This window comes from Amborella trichopoda, chromosome 2 (assembly GCF_054954075.1).
Source record: "Amborella trichopoda isolate Santa Cruz 75 chromosome 2, AtrichopodaSantaCruz75HAP2 v2.0, whole genome shotgun sequence".
Lineage (NCBI taxonomy): Eukaryota > Viridiplantae > Streptophyta > Magnoliopsida > Amborellales > Amborellaceae > Amborella > Amborella trichopoda.
The window spans coordinates 8,999,657-9,024,447 of record NC_142337.1 but is presented as its reverse complement, the minus strand read 5'-3'; the positions used below and the strand labels follow the sequence as shown (position 1 = coordinate 9,024,447).

General features: G+C 35.8%; 1 protein-coding gene across 5 annotated transcripts; it reads left to right on the top strand.

Moving 5' to 3' along the window:
- Window positions 1-422: 422 nt before the first annotated feature.
- LOC18443286 (switch 2) lies at window positions 423-23,114 on the top strand. Of its 5 annotated transcripts, XM_020672788.2 has the most exons (9): window positions 848-915; window positions 5,861-5,950; window positions 9,358-9,464; window positions 17,463-18,390; window positions 18,711-18,958; window positions 19,474-19,600; window positions 19,674-19,949; window positions 20,124-20,382; window positions 22,464-23,114. In XM_020672788.2, exons 2-9 carry the CDS (start codon window positions 5,933-5,935, stop codon window positions 22,868-22,870), a joined length of 2,370 nt encoding a protein of 789 aa, XP_020528447.2. In that variant the 5' UTR covers window positions 848-915; window positions 5,861-5,932; the 3' UTR covers window positions 22,871-23,114. The 5 variants fall into 5 exon arrangements, 4 of the variants coding, with proteins under 4 accessions (XP_006853540.2, XP_088713965.1, XP_020528447.2 ...); XR_002282409.2 differs by lacking the exon at window positions 5,861-5,950 and having other exon boundaries at window positions 423-915; window positions 19,674-19,941; XM_006853478.4 differs by lacking the exon at window positions 5,861-5,950 and having other exon boundaries at window positions 423-915.
- The last annotated feature ends 1,677 nt before the right edge of the window (window positions 23,115-24,791 follow it).

Here is a 24,791-nt window from a genome sequence, read left to right as displayed (position 1 = left end):
GGAGTACTTTAAAATAAAAATGGTTAAAATTTGAATTTTGAGTAGGCACTGAACATACCTTCTATTATATTATAAAACTTGTATCTATCTATAGCTATCAACATTTATTATATCAAATCTAAACTTTTCTCAAGTTGCAATCGTATTTTTCGATTTGACATGTGTTCACAAACCTACTCATAGTTTATATATAAATAGAAATTGATTCACCGGTGAAATAAAAGGAGAATAGTTTGATAGGGTTGTACCTCTTAACTCATCGAACATAAGTACTTAAGTATTAAAAACCTTTACATCAATCAATTTGAACGTTATGTTTTAAAAAAAAAATAAAAAATAAAAAAATAAAATAATATATATATATATATATTAAATAATAATAATAATAATTTCAAGCTCTCAAAATAATGTAATGAATTTTCATCCGAAACTTACTGAAATGAGCGGCGTTGAGCACTCCCGGCAGAAATAAAACCGCCTTCCTTCTTTCAAACCCATTTCAATTACAAACTCCCTCTTCAACTCATTCTCTCATATGGCAGGCGGCTTCCTTTTCCTTCTCTCTCTTCAATGTCTCTAAATAAGTTGAAGGAATCTCTCCTGAAACCCTGCTCTTCCTCTTCTTCTTCTTCTTCCTATTCTTCATCGTCTCTTCCTTCTTTGCTTTCTAACACTTCTGATCAGGCCTTTCGTAAACCCCCAAAATCTTCAATCAAGCACCAGCTCCAGCGCATTCATGGCGATGACCCACTTACGATTTTGCCCCCGGAGAACAATTTAGGCTGTAAGAATGAGAGTGATTTCTCGAGCCACGGGGTGAGTGATCGAGTTACCCCTGTCTTGGTTCGGCCTGAAACTCAAGGGATATTTGAACCTCTGATTCTTTCATCTCCTGGTGATTCACCTGTTGTTCAGGTATGCTAGAAATTTTGTGTGTGCCGGCATTTATGTTATTCCATTATTAGTATTCATCGTTCTAGGGATGAAAAGGAAGACAACTCTCTCTCTCTCTTGGGGAATCATTCTTTTATGAGAGAATGAATGGTGCTTTTTGCTCTGTTTTTTGTGTTGATTTGTTTATCATTGGTTCCAAATTGATTTCAAGTTCTATGCTCTTTCTTCAGTTGGTTGAGAATTTTTTAGGAGGATAAAAGCAAATTATACTTCATTATTAAATTCTCTCTCTCTCTCTCTCTCTCTCTCTCTCTCTGTTCTTGTTTATGGTTGTAGATAGCCATTATGAGCTATGGCCGGTTCGTTTATTATATGTTACCCTCTTTGGTGGTTTCCACAGGTCGGTTTTTATTGTTTGAACTGCTATGTTTTTTTTTTTTTGGGAATAATCATAGCTAGACTATTACATGGTAACAATGTAATTATATAGATTAACTGAAAGAGGATGATGGGTGATGCTGTGATTCAAGTGTTTGGAACAACTAATGTGCCCTGATTTGTTCCAGCCATGGTGATAAATAGGATAAAATGCATTGCCTGATTGTTATTTGTCGTCTTACCTTGGATAAAATTCTTTGTCATTGTAACTGCAACTGAAGTTGTGTTCATAATTCATAGTTCATATCATACTGACATAATCCCGTAGTTTATAAGTCTCTGATGAACATTTCATATTATGACTACACATTTTTCTTAAAGGAAAACGTTTGTATAAGGTGTCAACCTTATACTAATGAAATAACGTGCACCTCAAAAACCCATTGGAAAGGGTTGCTGCTCAAGACATGAAAATAGTGCAGTATGCAACGCATTATGTGGACCGTCCATTTTCAATTGTTTATGGACTTGCTCGATTTGCCCATTATTGGAGCTTTAAATTTCTTAATTAGGGGCGACAATAGTTTTTCATGCGATCGCAATGCTTTCCAGCATAGGAGCTGCATCTTGTGGTGGTAGTTTGGAGGTGGGCCTTACTTTGATTGTTTAAGGTTGGCCCTATATGCAAACTGCAACCTTCCATGAAAGGTCGGATTTGTGCATATTTTATGGTTTCGAAAAACCATTTCTTGGTACTAATGTGGTGATTGAGTTCACACTGTTGAGAGTCGGTTCTTTTGATGATGGTCAATTTTGTGAACATTGATAGGTGAAGGTTTGAACTGCTATCCAAGCTCACACACTAGGTAACGATGAATAGCTCAATCTAAGCTTACACCAGGCATCTCTCTACCCCACCTCCCCCGTCTTCCTCTCTCTCACCTATAGAATTGCAACGTAAATCCCTTGTCGTTGCATATGGATACAAGACATTGTTGCATATGGATACAAGAGACTCATATGCATATGAGAGCCTGACTAGTTGAGGCCTTTATCCACAATAATTTTAGATGTACTAATTTGTGCAGCCTTGCCCATCTCAGCCATCTAGACTTAGTTGAGGCATCGTGGCAAGAGCTCTTCAGCACTAAGAATCAGAAAAAAAAAAAAGTAAAAAGAGAAATAGTTGAGGCTGCTGATGAGTACCAACATGGATGACATTGTTGGAGTCACAGATGGTAACCGGATTGAGTAGTGCCCTTCTGATGATAATCATAAAATCTTTTACAATAACTCACCCATGAGGTCCCGACTTTCCAGTGCCAATAGATCAATCTTCCGAACAATTTTTGTTGTGGGGTTCCACATAATTACAGCCAGTTAACCAGTTATACATGCTGCCCTTATTTAACCCTGTTCAAAGTCTTGTTTTTACTTTCTGGGGTTTTGGACAATCTGAAAATATCTATGCCTTATGTTGTGGGACAGCATTTAATTATTTAAGCATAGTTTTATTTTGTGGAGAACTGAGGAAAATGGGAATTGCAATACCCATCGTGTAATAGTGCACCAATACATATTCAAAGCTCATTTTCTTATAATTGCTACACCTGGGACTTACGACCAGGAGATTGGTGGGGGACATTGTAGAATTGTATGACTATGACCCATGGAATATGTTTGGACATTGGGACGTTTGTCGACTCTTCTTCTCTCATACTAATTTGTGGTGTAGTGGATTAGGCACTGTTGTAGAGATTTGCTGCATTTGATGTCATCTCTCAAACATTGCCAGTTGGGATTTCTTGAAAAGAACCTATAAATTGGCATTAGAAGAACAAAACAACGTATATTCTTAATTAAAAAGTGCTGTGTATCTGATTTAGGGAAATTTGAAGAACAATATAAACAACAAGATTTTCCAGCCAATCACATACAAAATTTGGAGAAAACCTAAGGTTTCTTTCCCACCCAAGCTATGACTCAAGCCTTAGGCTTTTTCTATTCTCAATAGAACTTAAATAAATAAAAAAAAAAATCACGTGATAGCTTCTAGCCCATTCATGTCACACATTTTATACTAATTGTTTAGTGTCCATAAGACAATAATTGTCCATTGAAGTATTTAACCAAAAAAATATTGTCTTAAGTATAAAAGTACCTAACATGAAATGACCGAAATCATTCCCAACTTAAATGTAACTTAAATACTATAACCAATACGAAAATTTTAGAAATACCTTCGTGAACAATAACCTGAAAATAATACCTATGAATAGTAACCAACAAAAAGTAAAAGAAAAAGAAACTAAGTGTTGGAGCTTAACTTCACATTATAATTTTTAAAAAATCATAAACCCACATCCATGAAATTAAAAAAATAAAATAAAATTTTTGAATCTCCCAACACTAATTCTCCATTATTATTCCCTGATTGGAGAAAACTCGCCTCAAGTTTTGAAATGGGTTTATACGGATCGACCTCTAAACACAAGATCTCTCTCAACTCGAATATTGCACATTGACATTGCAGCTTGATCCTGGGAACTATGGGTTATATTCCTGATCAAAATATCCTCAAACAAGTTGCTGATGATTTTGGTGTGCCCATCTATAATTGTCTGCCTTTGTGAATGAAATCCTCCAATACGAAAGATCAACCCCAATATTGGTGAGAGAAAAGAGTGCTTTACAGTTGCTGCCTCCATTTGTATCCTCTCTTACCTCTTCACCACCACCACCACCATCGTAGTCATTACCATCACCGCGACGACCATTACTATCCCCTGCAACTTGTTCTTTGTGGTAAATAAGAACTCCAAGTTCTTCGTTTTCATCCAACGGTTGATCAGAAAATTGGATCACCGTCCAAGATAGGATCTCCTGCTTCTCTAGAAAAAATTGGATCACTATCGAAGATAGGACCGTACACAGATTTAAAGTGTATATATATATATATATATATATATATATATATATATATATATATATATAATGTCACCTTTATTCAAAACACTCAGACTGCACTAGTTGGTATGACCATATTTAGATTGAATAGAACCACGTCCTACTAAGTACCTATGATCAAAAAGGGAAACATAATGGATCTTCTCCTTTGTTAACCAATTGAGTGGTTTAACAGTGGGTTCTCCTAGTACTGCCAAACAATAGAACTCTATATGTACTTCATATTGTTTAAAATATACATTATAAAAAGATTTGAGCAAGGCCTTAAAATAGGGTTGGGAAGCAAAGCATAGGCAAAACCCGTTGATAGCTACCACTAGTAGTTTTAAAACTCGGATATGTAAGGCAGATTGTCCACCCACCGATCCCATGCTGGATCACCGCATCGCCGATCTGGATTGGTCTGTATCGACAATCTGGGAAATTATTTAAAAAATAAAAAATCAAAGTTATGTTAAATATATAATATATATTGGTTTTTTCAATCACATAAACTCGAATGTGGTCGTGGTAGACCCTGCAGCTGCTTACCATAAGGTAATGGGTTCGAATCCCATGCTAAACTTTTTAAGTGATAGATAATTTTGTGTCATAAAACTAAAACAACCACGCCAGGCAGGATTCAAACCCAGAACCTCATTGAAAAATACAAAAAGTGTTGCCCAAAGCTCTCGTTAAGACCTTTATAAAAGATTACCCCGTACAAAATATATTTACTATGTTTGACGGCGATGCAACCCAAGAACTGCATCATTCTTGGGCGATTCTCGATTCGGGTCAGGTGATTCCAATCCAAATCGCTGATTTTTTTAACACTGGATACAACGCTTCAGGTAGAGAACAATTCATTATATAACCTCGAAAGTGAGCATAGTCTAGTCTCATATGGCAAATAAGCAACTACACTAGTAACTTATTGGTTTAGTGACTTCTCTAATCCAAGTGAAAATTTGATGGAGATCAAAAGCGGGGTGATTCCATAATTTAATTTACTTTTTTAAATTTCATGGATGTGGGTGTTCTTTTTATTGCTTTTCACTAGGGCTAATTTTTTAAATTATAATATGGGGTTAATCTCCAACACTTATTGTCTTTTTTTTTCTTTTTATTTTTTACTATTCATTGGTTACTATTCACAGGTTACTGTTCACAGAGGTGTTTATGGAATTTTATTATTCGTTAGGGTGTTTATTTTTAAGTTACATTTAACTTGGGACTGTTTTAGTTATTTTAAGTTAGGTCAAGGGTATTTTAGACTTCTATGCTTAATTTAAGATTTTTTGGACAAATACTTTATGGACATCTATTCTCGGACATTAAACAATTAATATAAAAGGTGGGACGTGAATGGGCTAGAGGCCATCACATGATTCCTTTTTTCAGACTTCTATTGAGAACAACAAAAGCCTAAGGCTTGAGCCCTAGCTTGGGTGGGAAGGAAACCTTAGGGTTTCTTCAAATTTTGTATGTGATTGGCTAGAAAATCTTGATATTTTTGCTATTCTTCAAATTTCTCTACATCAATTTTGTATCAAAGCTCGGTTTGAAGATGGTTAGAGATTGTGATAGTTGGTCATGAAGGTCTTCGCCGTACGGATGTTGATTTGATCCTACTACACAGGGAAATCAACAACTTAACAAAGAGGATTCCAAAGCTATTGTTGTAAACGTGAACAACAACAACGTGCCCTAAATGAAGAGCTATCTAAAGGTATAGATCCAAATCGGGAAGGTTTTTATAGAGATTGGCACGAATTAGAGTCCGAGTCTAAGTGGGAATGGATTGATGAAATGTCAAGTTATGTAGATGGGTTTGATGCGCAATGGCATCAATGTGATCATAATTTTAAAGGAGAACAACAACGATCTAATGTGTATATATATATATATATATATATATATATATGGAAAACACTACGCAATGCTTATAGGCGAAAATGAACAATGAGTTCGCCTATGCTCATCACCGTCCAAAGTTCATTTTTTTTTACAAATCAGAAGGATTTGAAATTTGGAGCGTGAGTTCATAAAAAATAGGAGAATCTAATAAAAATATAAAACAAATAATAAGCAAAATATAAATTGACCAAAATACCCAATATTTTGGTCAATTTATATTTCATGAAATATTTTTTTCATATTTTTATTAGGTGTGCCTCACTAAGATGTACATGCTCTTTAAATTTCAAATCATTCCAATTTGTAGAAAAAAAGTGAAAAATGAAACACTACGGGACAATTGTGACCGTGCGATGAACTTTGGGCAGTGATGAGGGTAGGCGAAATCACTTTTCATTGGGAATAGTGATTTCGCCTACCCTCATCACCGTTCAAAGTTCATCGCACGGTCACGATTGTCAGTAGTGTTTAATTTTTTAATTTTTTTTATAAATCGGAATGATCTGAAATTTGGAGAGTGTGTACATCTTGGTGAGGTGCACCTAATAAAAATGTTTCGCGAAATATAAATTGACCAAAATACCCCTGAGACATTTTGGAGGTATTTTGGTCAATTTATTTCATGTAAAATAATTTTTTGATATTTTTCATAGATTCGTCTATTTTTGATGAACACATGATCCAAATTTTAGATCATTCCGATTTGTAGAAAAAAAATGAAAAATGAAACACTATCGGACAAATCGTGATCATACGATGAACTTTGGGTAATGAAGGTAGGCGAAATCACTATTCATTTTCGCCAATAGGCATTTGGTAGTATCTTCTTATATATATAGGAAAGTGATTCTGTGAGCCAGTGGGCTTACAAGAAAAATGAGCCCAACGACCCAGATTGAATCTGGGCCGATCTGACGATCAAAGATGTCCGGTAGTGTTTGAATTTTAATTTTTTTCTACTTATTCAAATCACTTGAAATTTTTGATGTGTGTTCTTCTCATCAAGCCGCACCTAATAAAAATATAAAAAAAATAATCTGTAAAAAAAAAAGACCAAAATACCCCCAAAACTTTACTGGTGTATTTTGATCACTTTTTCTCATGTAAAATATTTTTTTGATATCCTTCGAAGATTCACTTATTTTTGATGAACACGTCTAAAATTTCAAGAGATTAGGATTTCTAGAAAAACAATTAAAATTCAAACACTATCAGGCATCCGTGATCGTCAGATCGGCCCAGATTCAATCTGGGCCGTTGGGCTCATTTTTACTTGTGAGTCCACTGGATCACAGGATCATTTTCCATATATATATATATATATATATATATATATATATATATATATATATATATATATATAGATTATTCTAGAATACAATATACTAATGGTGAACTTGGGATTCCTACTCTAAAATTTTTTTATAACAAAAAATCCTTACATAGGTAAAAATTATATTAAATATAGCTTGTTTGAAAATTTCAAGAAGGGCATATTCGTAATTTTAAATTGCTTTAAAGATCCACTCATTATTCAAAAGTCAGGAATCTTTTTAAATTTGAAATTAAGTTTGGTGGGATTTTAAAACGCCAAAAATACCTTCCTAAAATAGAACAATATATGAAAATAAAATCAATTAAATTAGAGATAATTACATTGAAATGTATCAAAAATTGAATAATGGCACATCTTTTCTATGACATAGACTTCTTCTTTTAAGTTTTGAAGTATAACATGTAATGACACATCTTTTCAATAACATAGACTTCTAAGTTTTGAAGTATAACATGTAATGACACATCTTTTCAATAACATAGACTTCTAAGTTTTGAAGTATAACATGTAAATAATATCACAAAATTTCTAATAGAAGATATTTTTAATATATTTTAGGACTCAATAGAAAATAAAATAACTAAATATACAAATATTATATAATATTACACAAATACTAAAATAATAATACAGTAATACATGATATAATAAATCTATAATATATAAGATTATGATTGAATTAGTAGAAGTATTTTAAATACTATATATATTAATTAGATTTTAATATTATTACAAAATTACTTGTAATATATAGTACGTATTATAATTTACATAAAATAGTTATAACTATCCCACAATTTCCTCTCTATCTTACTCTCACAATTTCCTCTCTATGTATTTTCTCCTTCACATCTCCTCCCCCTCTCTCTCCCTTAAAGATAGGTAGGTCTAAGACAGACAAAAGGTGGTTGGGAACCAAGAAGTAAGAAGAGAGAGAAGAGAGAGAGAGGAAGAAAGAGATAGGAGTGTGAGGAGTGTCAAAAGAAAACTACAAGAACCAAAAAAGGAACATCCCAAAAAAGATGCTAAACATGTCCAGTCACACCAGTTTTTGCCAATCGATTAGCTGCTGAATTCGTTTCTCGCCAGATACGAGGGAAGGTGACTTGAAGTGGCCTGCTCAATGTGCTAGTCCACTAATTCTTAGTTATTCTGTTATTCACTTGGAGTAAATGGTTCTTTTACCTTTAGAAAGAAGGTCATCCTGTCATGGCACCTCTGTTGATTGCTTTATATTTGCTGTTGGATGATGTTTGTGAAGACGAGTTTTCGAGTATCAGGTTTGTTATATCTAAATTTTAACATTCCATTTTTAATGATAGGACAAATTTCAATTAAAAAACAACAGAATTAAATCGAATGTGAAATGGAAGTATTCAAGGGGCCAAAGAGTTAATGAAGTGGTATATGCATTATTATTATTTGGAAAATTGTTTCATGGGGGCCAGACCTCATTTCTACATATACGGTCCAGAAAGTGTAAAGCATCCATCTTAAAGATGGATGCAAGTAGGTGTTCCATCTAAGACTAACGGTCCAAATGTTTTCTTACTAGAATTATTATTTTTAGTTTTTAAAGTTTATTTATTTATTCATATTCATGATCTCCATGTTAGAGATTACATATCCTTAAAAATTAAGTCTTAAAATCCATCTCAAAAATAGATTTATTAAGAGGCCCACATTTCTACATATGCGGGCTTAGATGCATAGAAACCGGGTCCTTTATAATTTAAGTTTGGGAATATTATTCATTTTTTATTTTGAATGAAAACTTGTAATTTGATTCATTCAAGCAATAGGGGGACCATACGGTTTATGTAAACATTTCATGCCTAGGAAAGTACTTGCTAAATGCTTTTTGGTTTTATACTTTATTGCAGGTTCCTGCTTCTATCAACTGTCGGCTTCTTGAGCATCAACGAGAGGGAGTGAGGTTCTTGTATGGTTTGTACAAGAACAATCATGGAGGTATTCTTGGAGATGACATGTGAGTTATCTCATTTATTTCATTCAATAAGATATATGAAATAATTGAATTCTCTCTTTACTTTCCATTGGTTTCATTCACCGTATGTGTGCGCATTTGTGTGTGTGCATGCCACACATGCCTACGTGTGTGTCTGTCTTTTTGTCTCTTTTTTTGTGTATGTACATGGGTGCATGTGTGCGTGTGCGTGTGCGTGTGCGTGTGCGTGTGCATGTGCGTGTGCGTGTGCATGCATGTGTGCACGTGCATGCATGCGTGTGTATGCGTACGTGCTTGCATCGTGCGTGCATGTTACGTGGATTATTCTTGTTCTTGCACTCTCCTTTCTGTGGGTAGATGGTCTTATATGTTTGATGGTATTTTTGACATACTTATATCCTCGGTGGAAATGAAAGAGAAGCCAGTGGCAACTTAAGCCCATAGGTAGCAAAATGCCTGTGGACCGCAGAAGCCCTGACCAAATAAGCCTTATTCTGAGAAGCCTTGAGGATGATGTCAGATCGGCCCCAAATTAGTCACATGAGTTCCCCATGACAATACAAGGGTTCCCACCAAGTTTCGTTCAATTTCGATGCAAATTGGGGAAAACAAGTAGAAATCAGTTTTCAGCCTAGGCTCCTAACATGCCTACGGTGCACCATAGCCAGGACCCTAGTCCAGAGGCTTCTAGTGACCATGGGGCCAAATTTCGGTGCCAATCTGACCCTTCTAGGTCCTGCTGCCCAAAAATGGCAGGTTTCTAGTGACTTACGGTACAACGCATTTGGGAAAGCCTACTATAGGGACCTCCAATGACTGTGGGACCATTGTCAATGGACTTGGGAGGTTAAGAATAGTCACCATGCCAAATTTCGACGCAATCTGACCTTCCTAGGTCCTGCTGCCCAAAACTAACAAGTTTTTAGCAACTTACGGTACACCACAATTGGGTATACCTACGCTAGAGACCTCCAATGATTGTGGGACCACCACCATTGAATTCGGGAGGCCTATAACAGTTACCATACCAAATTTTAGCTCATTCCGACTTTCCGAGGTCGTACTTTCCAAAAGTGGTAACTGTTTTACTATTCACTTGGCCAAGATGAAGCAGTTACTATTTATAGTAACTGTGTTTTTGCAAAAACAGGAAACTTTAGAAGCTTAGATGTCCTGCGTTGTGAAGCGGATCAGGCCAAAATTCGAGTATTGTTGTTCCCTCCATCGTGCTCGACGTTTTGACAGGTGGTACGCCCCGTGGGAGCTCTCGGATTGGGATAAATCCTAGAAAGAAGATCGCCAAAAAACATGAAATTGCAGGAAAATTACAGCTGCGTATCTCCTCGTTCAAACACTCATATCTTAAGATTCCGGACCCTCACGACTATAAGGCAAAATCCGTTGCGACCACGACTTAGAGGGGGTCGTTTTGAGTACCCACAAGCTCGGAATGAAGGCCCTATTAATGCTTCATAGTAGGCACATTTTTTTGGCGACCAGAATCCTGTTTTCTGGTGACTTCTACAATTTAGAAAGCGACGATCCGATAAACAAATTGAGGGATTTTTATCACAAAACGACCGCAATGGTATTTCCATCAATTTGTGATGAAGAAATTGACCCGAAACATCATGAGATGATCAAGATCAAACATTGAATATCTCAAGTTTATGTGTTTTGGCCGGATTTTCAAAGTGAGATTAAAACGTTCGATCCAAGACGAAAAGTGGATATCAATTGAACGTCTCATCGAGCCCATCGTTTGTATATCGTTATTTTCATTGGAAGATTGCCGGAAGCACCTGAAAATGACCTTGAACTATGGCTATAGCTTATGGAACTTTTTTTGGGACTATTTGGCATTTCAATGATTCTGGTTAGGGGCAATTTTCAACAATTTTAAAAATAAGTCAATTTGCTCCAAAAACTGGATTTACTTTTTAATTTAAGGAAATGTAATTTTCAACGATTTCCTTTGCTTTTCATCATCCACCCATATTTCAAGGAGATGATATATAAGCTTCTTAAGTCATTTGTGACCTAAGGTGGATGTAAGTTGTAATGGTGTAATAGAATTTGAAGCTTTCCCCCTTTAGCTCGTGATTTTGTTCTACCCTTCTAGCCTTGAGAGAGGGGAGAGAGAAAACTTTACCCCCTCTTAAAAATACCCTTGGAACTCTTCACTCCCAACCTCCACTTCCTACTTCTAACTTGGAACTCCCCGCTTCCAACTGCAAAGCCCTAACTTTCGAACTCCCTACTTTTGAACTCTCCACTCCCACATCTTAAGGTATTCCTCTCTTTTCTCTCTCTCTCTCTCTACTTTTTCTCCCTTTACTTGGAGAGAGAGAGAGTGGACCGGCAGCTAGAGAGGGAGAGATAGGGAGAGAGAGGTAGAGTGGGTCGGTGCCCTAATTGCTAGTTCGTGAGAGTAGAGAGAAAGAGAGAGAAAAGAAGAGAGAGAAGAGAGAAAGAAGAGAGAGAAAAGAGGGGCTGATGGCCTAGCCGTCGGTCCGCGCTAGTGAGAGAGAGATAGGGGAGAGAGAGAGTGGACCAGCGGCCTAGACATCGTCTGTGCTAGTGAGAGAGGGAGAGATAGGGGAAAAGAGATAGGAAGAGTGGGCCAGTGGTCTAATTGCTGGTTCAGGATAGAGTGGGCCGATGGCTTGGCCGCGGGTCTGTGAGGGGAGAGAGAGAGAGAGAGAGAAGAGAGAGAGGGAGAAGAGAGAAAAGAGAGAGAAGAGAGAGAAAAGAGAGAAGGATGAGAGAAGAGAAAGAGAGAAAATAAAGAAAGAGAAAAGAGAGAGAGAGACAGAGAGAAAAGAGAAGAGAGAGAGTGAGAAAAGAAAAAATGAAATAAAGAAAGAGAAGAGAGGAAGAGAAAGAAAGAGAAGAGAGGAAGATAAAAAACGAGAAAGAGAAGGAGAGAGAAATTAGAGAGAATGAAGGCAGAGAGAAGAAGGAGAAAAAGTAGAGAGAGAAAGAAGAGAGAAGGAAGAAAGAGAAAATAGAGAGAGAAAGAAGAGAGAAGGAAGAGAGGAAAAGTAGAGAGAAAAACGAGAGAAAGAAGACAGTGAAAGTAAATGAAAAGAAGAGAAAATAGAGAGAGAAGAAAATGTAGAAAGAGAAAGTAGAGAGAGAAAGAAGAGAGAGTAGAGAGAAACTGAGAGAGAGAAAATAGAGAGAAAGAAGAAAGAGAGAGAAAGAAGAGAGAAAAGTAGAGAAGAGAAAAAAAGTAGAGAGAGAAAGAGAGAAAAGTAGAGAGGAAAGTAAAGAGAAAAAGTAGAGAGAAGAGAAAGAAAGTAGTTAGAGAAAGAAGAGAGAGAAAGAAGCAGGAGAAAGAAGAGAGAAAGTAGAGAGAAAAGTAGAGATAGAAAAAGTAGATAAAGAAAGAGAAAAGAAAGATGAGAGAAAAGAGAGGAATACCTGAAGATGTGGGAGTGGAGAATTCGAAAGTCGGGAGTTCGAAAGTTGGGGCTTTGGAGTTGGAAGTGGGGAGTTCCAAGTTGGAAGTAGGAAGTGGAGGTTGGGAGTGAAGAGTTCTAAGGGTATTTCTAAGACGGGGTAAAGTTTTATCTCTTTTTTCTCTAAAGGCTAGAAGGGTAGAACAAAATCGCAAGCTAAAGGGGGAAAGCTCCAAATTCTATTATACCATTAAAACTTACATTCACTTTTGTCACAAATGACTTAAAAAGCTTATATATCATCCTTTTGAAACATAGGTGGATGATGAAAAACAAAGGAAATTGTTGAAAATTACATTTTCTTAAATTAAAAGTAATTGCCGTCTTTGGGGCAAAATGATTATTTTGCCCCAAGTCAGAATTATGAAAATGACCAAATGGTCCCAAAAAAGGTTCCATAAGCTATAGCCATCAATGTTAGTTTCGAGTGCTTCCAGCAATCGTCCGATGAAAATAACGACGTAGAAACAATGGGCTCGATGAGACGTTCGATGTAAGCGATGGTCTTGGATCGAACGTTTAATCTCACTTAGAAAATCTGGCCAAAACACATAAACTTGAGATCTTTGATGCTTGATCTTAATCATCTCGTGATGTTTCGGGTTGATTTATTCATCACAAATTGATGGGAATACCGTTGCGATCGTTTTGTGATAAAAATCCCTCAAGTTGGTTGCCGGATCGTCGTTTTCTAAATTGTAGAAGTTGCCGAAAAACGAGATTCCGGTTGCCGAAAAAATGTGCCTACTTTGAAGCATTAATAGAGTGCCTTCCGGGCCTTCATTCCTAGCTTGTGGGTACTCAAAACGACCCCCTCTAAGTCATGGTCGCAACGGACTTGGCCTTGTAGTCATGGGGGTTCGGAATATTGAGATATGAGTGTTCAAGAGAGGAGATACACGACTGTAATTTTCCTGCAATTCCATGTTTTTTGGCGATCTTCTCTTTAGGATTTCTCCCTATCTGGGAGCTTCCACGGGGCGTGCCACTTGTCAAAACATAAAGCACGATGGAGGGAATAGTAAAAACATAGTTACTATAAATTGTAATTGGTTCATCTTAGTCGAGTGAATAGTAAAAAAAGTTACCATTTTTGGAAAGTAAAACCTCGGAAGGTTGGAATGAGCTGAAATTTGCTATGGTAACTATCCAATGGTGGTGGTCTCACAATCATTGGTGGTCTTTAGAGAGGTTTCCCTAAATGTGGTACTGTAAGTCGTTAGAAACTTGCCAGTTTTGGGCAGCAGGACTTAGAAAGGTCAAATTGTGTCGAAATGTGGCATGGTGAATGTTCTTAACCTCCCAAGTCCATTGGCGGTGGTCCCATGGTCACTTGAGGTCCCAAGAGTGGGTTTCCTCAAATGCGGTGTACCGTAAGTCACTAGAAAGCTGCCATTTTTGGGCAGAAGGACCTAGGAGGGTCAGATTGCATCGAAATTTGGCATGGTGACTGTTCTTAATCTCCAAAAGTCCATTGGCGGTGGCCCCATGGTCATTGGAAACCTTTGGAGTACGGTCTTGGCTATGGTGCATCCTAGGCATGTTAGGAGCCTAAGCTGAAAATTGATTTCTACCCGCTTTCTCCAATTTGCATCGAAATTGAACGAAACTTGGAGGGAAACCTTGTATTGTCATGAGGAAATCCTGTGACTAATTTGGGGATGATCTGACATCATCCTCGGGGCTTCTCAGAATAAGGTTTATTTGGTCAGGGCTTCTACGGTCCACTGGCATTTTGGTACCTACGGGCTTAAGTTGCCGCTGACTTCTCTTTTATTTGCATCAGGGATATAAGTGTGTCAAAAATACCATCAAACACTGTAAGCAAGGAGTTTCCCTTTTTGGTTTTTGGTTTGTAAAGTGTCTATGACTACTGGATATGTTTGGTTCTTTGATTTCTTTTCTCCTTTTACCTGGGTTATTTCATGTTTGCCTCTATCTATTGCAATTGGTTGCTGGGAGCTCGTACTGCTAGTGGTGTTGCTCCTATAACCTATGCTCCCTTGGAAATTTCTAAGAGGAAATGACTCTCTTTCTCTCCTCATCCTGCTTCCGCTTGAATTGGTATTTCCTGGCCTTTTCAATGTTACAATTGACTGAACTATGGCCATGTTTCAGCAGAATCACATTTCTACTTTTATCTGTTTCACAAAACTTATTCACATTGGTCTTTTGAGTGATTGTATTTTATTTCAAAGGTATATTTGTCATTATATTATTAATAACACCTTAAATTGGCCACAAAATACGCACGAGATATTAGAAAAGTAACATTTTGATCTCAATTTTCTGCATTCTCCTATTTCATTTTGAGGCCTTTCACAGGAGTGAGGGAAATAATTTGAAGGGCCTACTAAATTGATATCATTCCAAATATTCTGTAATAGGTGAAACTAGTGGTTTAAAAAACGAATTGGTGCCCTGGATCGAGCATCCCAAAAACGCATATGGATCGGTGCATCGGCGATCCGGATCGAAAATCGGCCGAATTGGTCCTATTAAGCATTACAAAAAATCTAAACGAATTATTACAATTCATTATAAATGTTGTTTTTTATGAATCCAATAAGAAATACGGGTATTACATTATTAACTTTCATTTTTTTATCAATTTACAAATATTGAGATGCTCTTTCCCTGTATGAATTTATGTTAACCATTAAATTTGCATCACATAAAAAAAAAAACATAGAATTATCATGGATAAAGTATATAATCATACATAAACTACAATAAATAATGAATTAAATCAATGAAAAAATGGTCACTAAAATCTCGAATTGGCTGAAAAACCCTAATCCGCTAAAAAAAAACCCATATTATTACATCCTAACTAACTATAATCCAAAATTATTGCAACCTAACTAACTACAATATTATACACTGAAATTGAAATTGTTGGTTTACATTTTATAATTATTTTATTATATAAATAATAACAAATTCAAAATATTTTATAATATCATTTAATTTAAAATGTATTATTGACTACTGTAAGAAAAATAGTACATTACATGATTTATAATGCAAATAAATTAATAAAAAATAAAATATTTGGTTATCAATGTAGAAATTATTAGAATGCGTATCAATTTTCGAAATAACACTTTAATTTTTCAAAAATTTAATTTTTTAGATTTCTAGAATAAATTTAGTGGAAGAGATTGTTCGTAGAGATAGAGTGATATTTCAAATGGTTTCATTGTATGAACCCTATCTTAAAATTAATATTCCTAAATTTATGTTAAAGATTGTCATATTATAAAAATAAAAATTATAAGTAGATCAGTTATTCCTAATTTGTATTAAAAAATACTTGTTGTATTAAGAAATACCTTTTATTTTTTTGACAAGAAATACTTGTTGTATTATTTTTTTTTTTTTGACGAGAAAATATGATACTTGTTGTATTACCTTTTATTTTTTATTTTTGAGAAGAAAAAAAAGAAGATGTTGTATTACCTTTTTTTTTGCATGCTGTGTTAATTTTTATTTTTTTACAAGAAAATAAGAAAATGATGCTGCCAAAGTACCTTTTATTTTTTATACCTTTTATTTTATTTTTTGACAAGAAATACTTGTTTTATTACCTTTTTTTTGTTTTGCAAGAAAAAAAAGAAGATGCATTGTCTTTTTTCTTTTTTGGGAAGAAATGTTTGTTGTATTACCTTTTATTTTTTTGATGACATTATTTTCTTCCTTCTATTTTTTTTTTTGAAGACAAAAGTAACAAATATTTTTTCGTTTTATTTTTTTGATGATATTATTTTCTTCTTTTTATGTTTTTTTTTTTTTTTATGATATTAATTTCTTCTTTCTACTTTTTTTTTAAGACAAAAAATAAAATCGCAGAATAGCATCCCCAAGCTCAATTCTAACTTGAGACGTCCCAAGAAGAAATGTAGTTGATAACCACGACAGCCCATCGCTACGTGTGGACTACCTTTGTACAATAATTGTTTATATTGAATAACGTTTCAACGTTATATCAGTCCGCTCAAATCCCACATCGAAGAATCAAACAAACTTAAGAGCTATAAATACCTCTTCAATAGCATTACCAGCGTGATTGAGAGAAGGGGTACACTTGCAGTCTTACCTTTTAAACTGAATTGCCAAAATATCCTTGTTCCGAGACTCGGCGACCTATGACGTCATAAGCCGCTTATAATCGCGATTTATGATGTGATATGAACGATTTACTATTCAAAATCGCCGATTCTCTTCTAGAACCGGGCGATTTCCTGTTTTACACAAGAATCGACACGGGGTGACCGATTCCCGTGTCGACTAGGGTGAGTCCGTTGCGACTCGCCGATTTTTAAAACCCTGGGTGAAACAAATTTTAGTTATAAAGTAATCTACCCATTTCTTGTTTGAGATGTTCATTTCCATTTGGTCCTTGACATTAAGTTTTTGTCATTAATTTTTATTTCTGTTTGCATGATGCATTTGTTATTTGTCTATAAAGCGTACTTGGATTTCTACGATTCTTCTTTGTTATTTGAAAACTTCATATTCTCATGTGAAGTGAATTCTGCTGATTAAATACCAGGGGGCTTGGGAAGACTATTCAAACAATTGCATTCCTGGTTGCTGTGCTTGGAGCAGATGCAGAACATAGTGAAAATCAGATGCTTACGGGGGACATTTTGAAAAATAAGAGCCTCACGTTGATAGTCTGTCCTACTTCCATTATTCAGAATTGGGAAAATGAATTTTCAGAATGGGGGAGTTTTGATGTTGCTGTTTATCATGGCTCAAACCGTGATCTTATTCTAGATAAAATAAAAACAAAGCATGTTGAGATCCTAATAACTAGTTTTGACACATTCAGGATTTATGATACCATCCTTTCTGAGGTTGAATGGGATATTGTGATTGTTGATGAGGCACACCGATTGAAAAATGAGAAATCCAAGGTTTACAAAGCTTTGTCAAGAATCAGAACTAACAAGCGCTATGGGCTTACTGGAACAATAATGCAGAATAAAATTTTAGAGTTGTTTAATCTTTTTGATTGGGTCGCTCCTGGCTCCTTAGGAACTCGTGAGCATTTTAGAGAATTTTATGATGAGCCCTTGAAGCACGGTCAGAGGTTAAGTGCTCCTGAAAGGTTTGTGCGGATTGCTGATGAGCGTAAGAATCATCTAGTTGCAGTTTTAAGTAAATATTTGTTAAGGAGGACTAAGGAGGAGACAATCGGTCACCTTATGATGGGGAAGGAGGATAATGTTGTCTTTTGTGCCATGAGCGAAGTGCAAAAGCGTGTATATAAGAGGGTGCTTGAATTGCCAGATATTCAATGTCTTATGGATAAGGATCTGCCATGTACTTGTGGAAGCCCCTTAACTAGGGTTGAGTGTTGCCATAGAACTGTTCCCAGTGGGATTATCTGGTCTTATCTTCATAGAGAGAATCCTGAAGGGTGTGACTCATGCCCATATTGCCTAGTTCTTCCTTGTCTTGTGAAGCTTCAGCAGGTAACCAAAAGTTGGACTTTCAATGGAGAAAATATTATAGTCCCTAGGAGTACGGAAAAACCACAGTTTTAGGGTCATTGCCATTTCCGTTGAAATTAATGGATTGTGATGGAGAGATATTGGGATACACCAGAGCAAGAGATGACATAGGTGGTGGGTCCCACTCTCTCTTCCTCAACATCGATCTCAAGGGATGTTATCAACCCTAATGAATGTCTCTTCCGTAGTACTTAGGATTATAATGTAGTGTTCCCATATTTAAGGCCATATGCTTGTATCAGATATATTTATTTATGAATGTGGATTTGGATTTCTCTCAGATCAGCAACCATTTAGAGCTGATTAAACCTCATCCTAGGGACGATGTGGATAAACAAAAAAAAGATGCTGATTTTGCTGCTACTGTGTTTGCGAGAGATGCCGAATTGGTTGGTGGCATTACTCAAAATGAGAGTTTTGTCGGTCTTAGTGATTCTGAGCACTGTGGAAAATTGCGTGCTTTGGAAAGGCTACTGTTTTCGTGGATTTCACGTGGTGACAAAATTCTTCTATTCAGCTATTCTGTAAGGTGATGTTTTACATCTATAACTTATAACTAATGTTGTTTTACTTTTTTTCACATGCTTTAATCCACCCAAATTACACCCGAGTAGTTCTAAATCCATTTATGAAAAATTTGAGGAGTTTGAGGACATGTTTAGGCTTTCTATTGGTTGTACTTTTCTATAAGCTGGCATCCACATGTCTTCTATTTGCAACACAATGGGAGATTCAAAGAAGCTTGGCATCATATTTTCACCCTTCACAATCCCTAAGAGGGCAGGCATAATGTAGAATGATATTTAAGAAGCTTTCAGTATTAACCTAGGTACACTTATTTGTGTCAAGGTATTCACTTTTTTCCCTCCAATTTATTTCAATAACAAATGCTAATTGATTGCTCCTCTTAGGAATTAAGTGAGCTTGAAATATGTATTTGAAGTTACGGTTACTGCTAACTGAGCTACTGTGCAGAAGGTTCATGATTTTTATGTGCTTTGAACCCAATTCTTCTTTGATTCTGATGTAAGTGTTTTCTTGCAGAATGCTAAACATACTGGAGAAGTTTATAATACGGAAAGGTTATTGCTTTTCCAGGCTTGATGGTTCTACCCCTATTAACTCACGGCAGTCTCTTGTTGATGAATTCAATTCAAGTCCCAGCAAGCAGGTGAATTTTCCAAAAAGCATTAACCGGTTATTAATGGGTGTCATTGTCTGACAGATTGGTTTGAATTATATAGGTATTCCTTATATCAACTCGAGCCGGGGGTCTAGGGCTGAATCTTATGAGTGCAAATCGGGTTGTGATATTTGACCCCAACTGGAATCCTGCACAAGATTTACAGGCACAGGATAGGTCTTTTCGTTATGGGCAAAAACGTCACGTTACAGTCTTTCGTCTTCTGGCAGCTGGTTCTCTAGAGGAGCTTGTGTACACCCGTCAGATATATAAACAGCAACTGTTCAGTATTGCTGTTTCGGGAAACATGGAAAAACGATATTTCGAAGGTGTTCAGGTTGATTACTTTGAATTCAATAATGTTGTTACTAATGATTTCTTGAATGGAAAGTATATGATACATATAAGGTGTATGGTATATATTCCCTTCGTGCCTATAATAGATGTTATGTCTTGGTTAATATAGTTTGTGTTTCTTTTCAAGAAATGTGTTCTTTTGGTTTGACCACAGGACTGCAAAAATTTCAAAGGCGAGCTGTTTGGAATATGTAATCTATTCCGTGACTTGTCAGACAAACGTTTCGCAAGTGAGATCATTGAACAACAAGGCAGACACACACAAGACAAAACAGGATGTGAAACTGATTATGTAACCGAAAGCTTGCATAACAGTTCACAAGTGAATAAAGCATTGCTGTCAAATGGTGAAGCTGCTGTGCAAAGCAAAAGGGAAAGAGAGCCAATGGTAGCAGATCTGCTGGAAGAATTGGGTAAAGTCATAGAGTAGCATGTTTTTTCTTTACCTCTTCTCTTCCCTTGCATGTCTTTGATTGGTGCAAATCTCTGAAATATATTTATTGCATTACTGCAATGAATATTTCTAGTACCTTAATATATGTAAATAAGGTCGCCTCTCCTCCTCCCCGTGGTGAAATGAAAGAAAAAAGAAAGGACCAAGAGATACAGGTACATGTCCAAATCCAAATGTAGAGTTCATTTAATGGAAATAATACAAGTGATGAAGTATTCTTTCTGGACTGGAGTTTCCATGATGGATTTTAGATCAGAGGTTGCGTGTTGGCAAATTGTAAATATGCAGTGCGCAAGTCTTTCCATCCAAAATTCATCTTGTCTCATAAATTTTAGCAGTCTCCAATAATCTGCTTCCAAACAGAAGGTTTCCAGTTATAAAGATTGAGTTATTAAAGAAGTAACAAAAACTGCATAATGGGGATGATGTAATTTGAGAGTTTAAACAATTCAAGGTCCTTCATTGTCTGAAGTAAAAGATTATTGAGACTAAACAGAAGATGATGTGTGGAAATATTATTTGCAAGGTAGATACACACTTGCATTTATGTTGGGTAATTCAGCTTGTATTGGACGCGGCAAGGTCTGAATCCTTGACCTCTTTCCGAAGATATGGTTGTCATATTTTTGAAGGGAAGGCCCACAGACAATATTCACTTGCACTTGCATACATGAAAGCTGAGAGTTAATGTCATATCCTTGCCCAATTGAGAATATAGTCCTGATTATTATTGACTTAATTAAGGATGCCGAATTATATAGGGATTGGGAGGTATGTAAATCTAGCTTTTCCTAGGACTGATAACAGCCATGTAGTGTGAGACATGAGTCATGAGATATTGTATATATTTATGTTTACCTGGGATGCTGCATCTAGAGGCTGCTGCTGTCCAGAATGCCCTATGATATTTCAAAATTAGGCTTCATAATATTGCAATTTCCACATTTGAAGTTTCAAAAAGTGCATCCTTGATTGTACTGCCGATGAAGGAGAAGACAAGAAAAAATTTATGTATATGAATAAACATTAAAAGGATGGATGAATACTTGGGAACTTCTTTTGCACTGATTGAGAAGACCATAGATGAGATGCTTTGAGGGACATAAATGGAGAAGGAGACAAGGTGTAAAGTGTTCCCATAAAGAAATAAAAAAATTTGAATAAAGTGAATAAAAGAGTAGAAATATGAACCAGAAATTCAGGATGTCTACGAATTTAGTGACTTTGGTCAATAATGATTATTTGAAAAGGGCACAGAACGAGTGGAGCACTGAACTATGAGGTAAATGAACGTACCATAAATCCAGGGATGGCCCACTGTTGATGATGTATGTGTCTAGCGAGACAGATGGAGTTGTGTTGAATCTTAATGGTGCTCCCCACAAGAGATTAAGGAAGGTTGAATGCTTTTAGAATTCCATGATAATGATGTAAAAAATTCTGAAAGTTCATTGAGAATAATGAGCTTGTTGATTTACCTCATGACTAGTGCTTTGCATGACAAATCGTTATGATTGTTATGCCACTATTAGGATTAATCATTTCATGACATCGATTTTCAGTAGGTACCGTTTTGTGAGTGTAAGATCAAGAGCAGTGGAGCAGCTTTTGCATTCGTGATCATTCCTAACTAGGATTGATCATTTGATGTCTAGGATCATTCAATTTATGATGAGCCATGTGTCTTTTAAGGCATAGGTTTTGTATTTCCCTTCTCTCTTTAAGTGTGTGGGCAACCAAGGTATTGTCTTGAATATTAGGACAGTAACCGTGAAACACACAATCCTTATTGTTATTCTTGTATTTGCATCCATCATTAGCTGGAACTGTTCTCTTAACCTTCCACAGTCTTAAGCAATTTGTTGAATGTTGCTGTAATTACTAATGAGAGCTCTTTTTCCCTTCTGGCATACTTACTGGAATTTCCTTTTGTTGTTCTTTATAACTTATGGAATGGACTGGTATTTTCCCTTGTTCCTTGCCATTATAAATTATGTTAAAAAGTATTAATTTCTGCACTTACTGCATTTCAATGAACAGGTATCATGTATGCACATAGAAACGAAGATGTTGTCAACTTTGGATCTAACCCCCAAGGGAGAGTAGCGGGTATATGCAAGAGTGTTTCCATGGATTCATCTGACAAAAACACTACAAACCCAAAGAAGAGGAAGCTTAGTGCCCCTGATTTGTTGAATAATACCACTGAATGTGGTAGCAAGTTTGAGAAACTGAAAGTAAATAGCCTTGAAGTAGCTGGGCAGAAAGCAAGAGGGACTGTAGGGTGTGAAATAAAAAAGAATGAGGAGAAGAAGAGTCAATATGGCCTCCTAGCTCAGTTCAAGGGCATGGAAAAACTTGAATTTAGCAAATGGTTAATCTCTGCTAAGTCTTCTGAACGCCAGAAATTGCTTCACGATTACAAGAATAAAAAAGAAAGTCACTAGAACAGCAATGTAAATCAGAAAGTGATATTTTTCCTAATTCAGAGGAAGATAATGGTGCCATGTAAATTGAAGAAGCTTCTATAACATGTAAATTATTGTATTTTCATTTTCAAGATGTTTTAGGGTATGGCCCTTGATAGAGCAGAATGACGGATCAGGATTCGTGTAAACAATCCCAAATAGTTGGGAAAAGGTTCTGATGATGATGATAACGATGATAAGGCATTGTTTTCATTTTTCAAAATTTTTTCCCTAAAGGTAAGGTAGTGTTTTTGCCTAGTATCGAATGCTTGCAATGACTACATAACATGATCCCATTGTTCCTTTTGGGCATTGAATAATGTTCCAGCTGCTGCTTGAAACTGGGTTGATTTGAAGAAAACAACATGCATCATGTCATGTTATTTTTTTGCTAGGTATGTCTCCAGTTATATTAGTTGATGAGAGATTTAGAGATGGATTTGAATTTGACGTGAGCTTATTTCTAGAGATGATTGCACTACCTTATGGACTCGCTTATTGCACATTATTCCAACATTTTTACAGACTGAACTACTGAGCATGAAAATAGCATGGTCTTGGTTCTTTTAATACTACCATAAAGAGCTCGTGTGGTTCTTTTCAACAGTACATGGACAAACCAATATAATCCGCAATGATCCTCAATAACTACTCCAAGGTTGGTTTTTGACTTCTCATTGAAAAGACTGATTACTTTTGTTTATCGAAGTGATTTATAATCTCATTTTTCTTACATACTTTTTCTTTAGGTATCATATGTTCTATTCTTACTAGAAAGCACATTGTAAAAATGATCCCTGCTGAGCACACACCATCCATTGGCATTGGACAAACATATTGTCTATGGGATGTATATGACAACCAGATTGTATACTCCACCATCAGACACCTTTGGATTGTGGTTCCTCACCAGGTGGGTTTAATACTATGTGCTTGCTAATCTACATTTACATAAATGGGGTGGGTGGAGATTTGGTATTTTTATTTTTTATTTATTTTTACTTTTTATTTAACTTGCAAATAGAATATGAATGTAATAACAAACATTTGTGGTGGGATATTTTAAAGGGCGTGGTTTGCATAAGGTTGCAACCTTAAACAATCAAAGTAAGGTGCACCTCCAAACTTTGTCATGAGATGTAATTTTGGTGTTGAAAATTTTTAGAATGGGATGATAATATCCTTTTATCTCTAATTATAGAACTTTAAACTCTAAAAATGATTCAATTAGAAAAGATCTATAAACGTATAAAATCTTGAAAATGGACAGTCCAGATAATTTGTTGCAAGATGTACTACTTTTAAGACTTGAATTCTTTTCTCTTCTCTATATCTATATATCTCAATGTCTCGATGATCAATTTGATGCTTTTTCAACAATAAAACACATTCCTAAGGATTCACATGTACATTTCTCGCCCCAAAAAAACCTTTCAAACATCTGGTGTCTAAACTAGAGGTAATTTGGGGATAAAAAGAAATGGATAAAAACAAACAGGGTGAGGTTTGTATAATGTGCCCACCTTATACTGTACAAATAAGGTGCACCTCTAAATTTTATTGCATGGTGTAGTTCATGGGTCAAAACTTTAGGATGGTTTGAAAATCTATGTTTAACCCTAATTCTAAAATTTAAAATTTTAAAAATAGTGTAGATCGAATAGATGTACAAATATTTGAAAATCTTGAAAATAGACGGTCAAAATAACTTGTTACAAAGCACATTATTTTTAGGACTTGAACTTTTTTTTTTTCTGTATATCCATACTATCTCGAGGTTGACATGGTCAATCAGAAGGTTTTCAAACCTCAAAACACCATTTTCTATTGGATTTTTTAGGTGAAACTTAAAGGTTGCAACCTTATATAAATTTCTTTCCACACATATAACCTCAACATA

Excerpts from the sequence above, each read along its gene's own strand:
- LOC18443286 (XM_006853478.4), top strand. The coding sequence starts at position 571 with ATGTCTCTAAATAAGTTGAAGGAATCTCTCCTGAAACCCTGCTCTTCC. Across the intron at positions 18,959-19,473 it reads CTATTCAGCTATTCTGTAAG|AATGCTAAACATACTGGAGA; the intron begins GTGATGTTTTAC and ends GTTTTCTTGCAG. Across the intron at positions 19,601-19,673 it reads ATTCAAGTCCCAGCAAGCAG|GTATTCCTTATATCAACTCG; the intron begins GTGAATTTTCCA and ends TGAATTATATAG.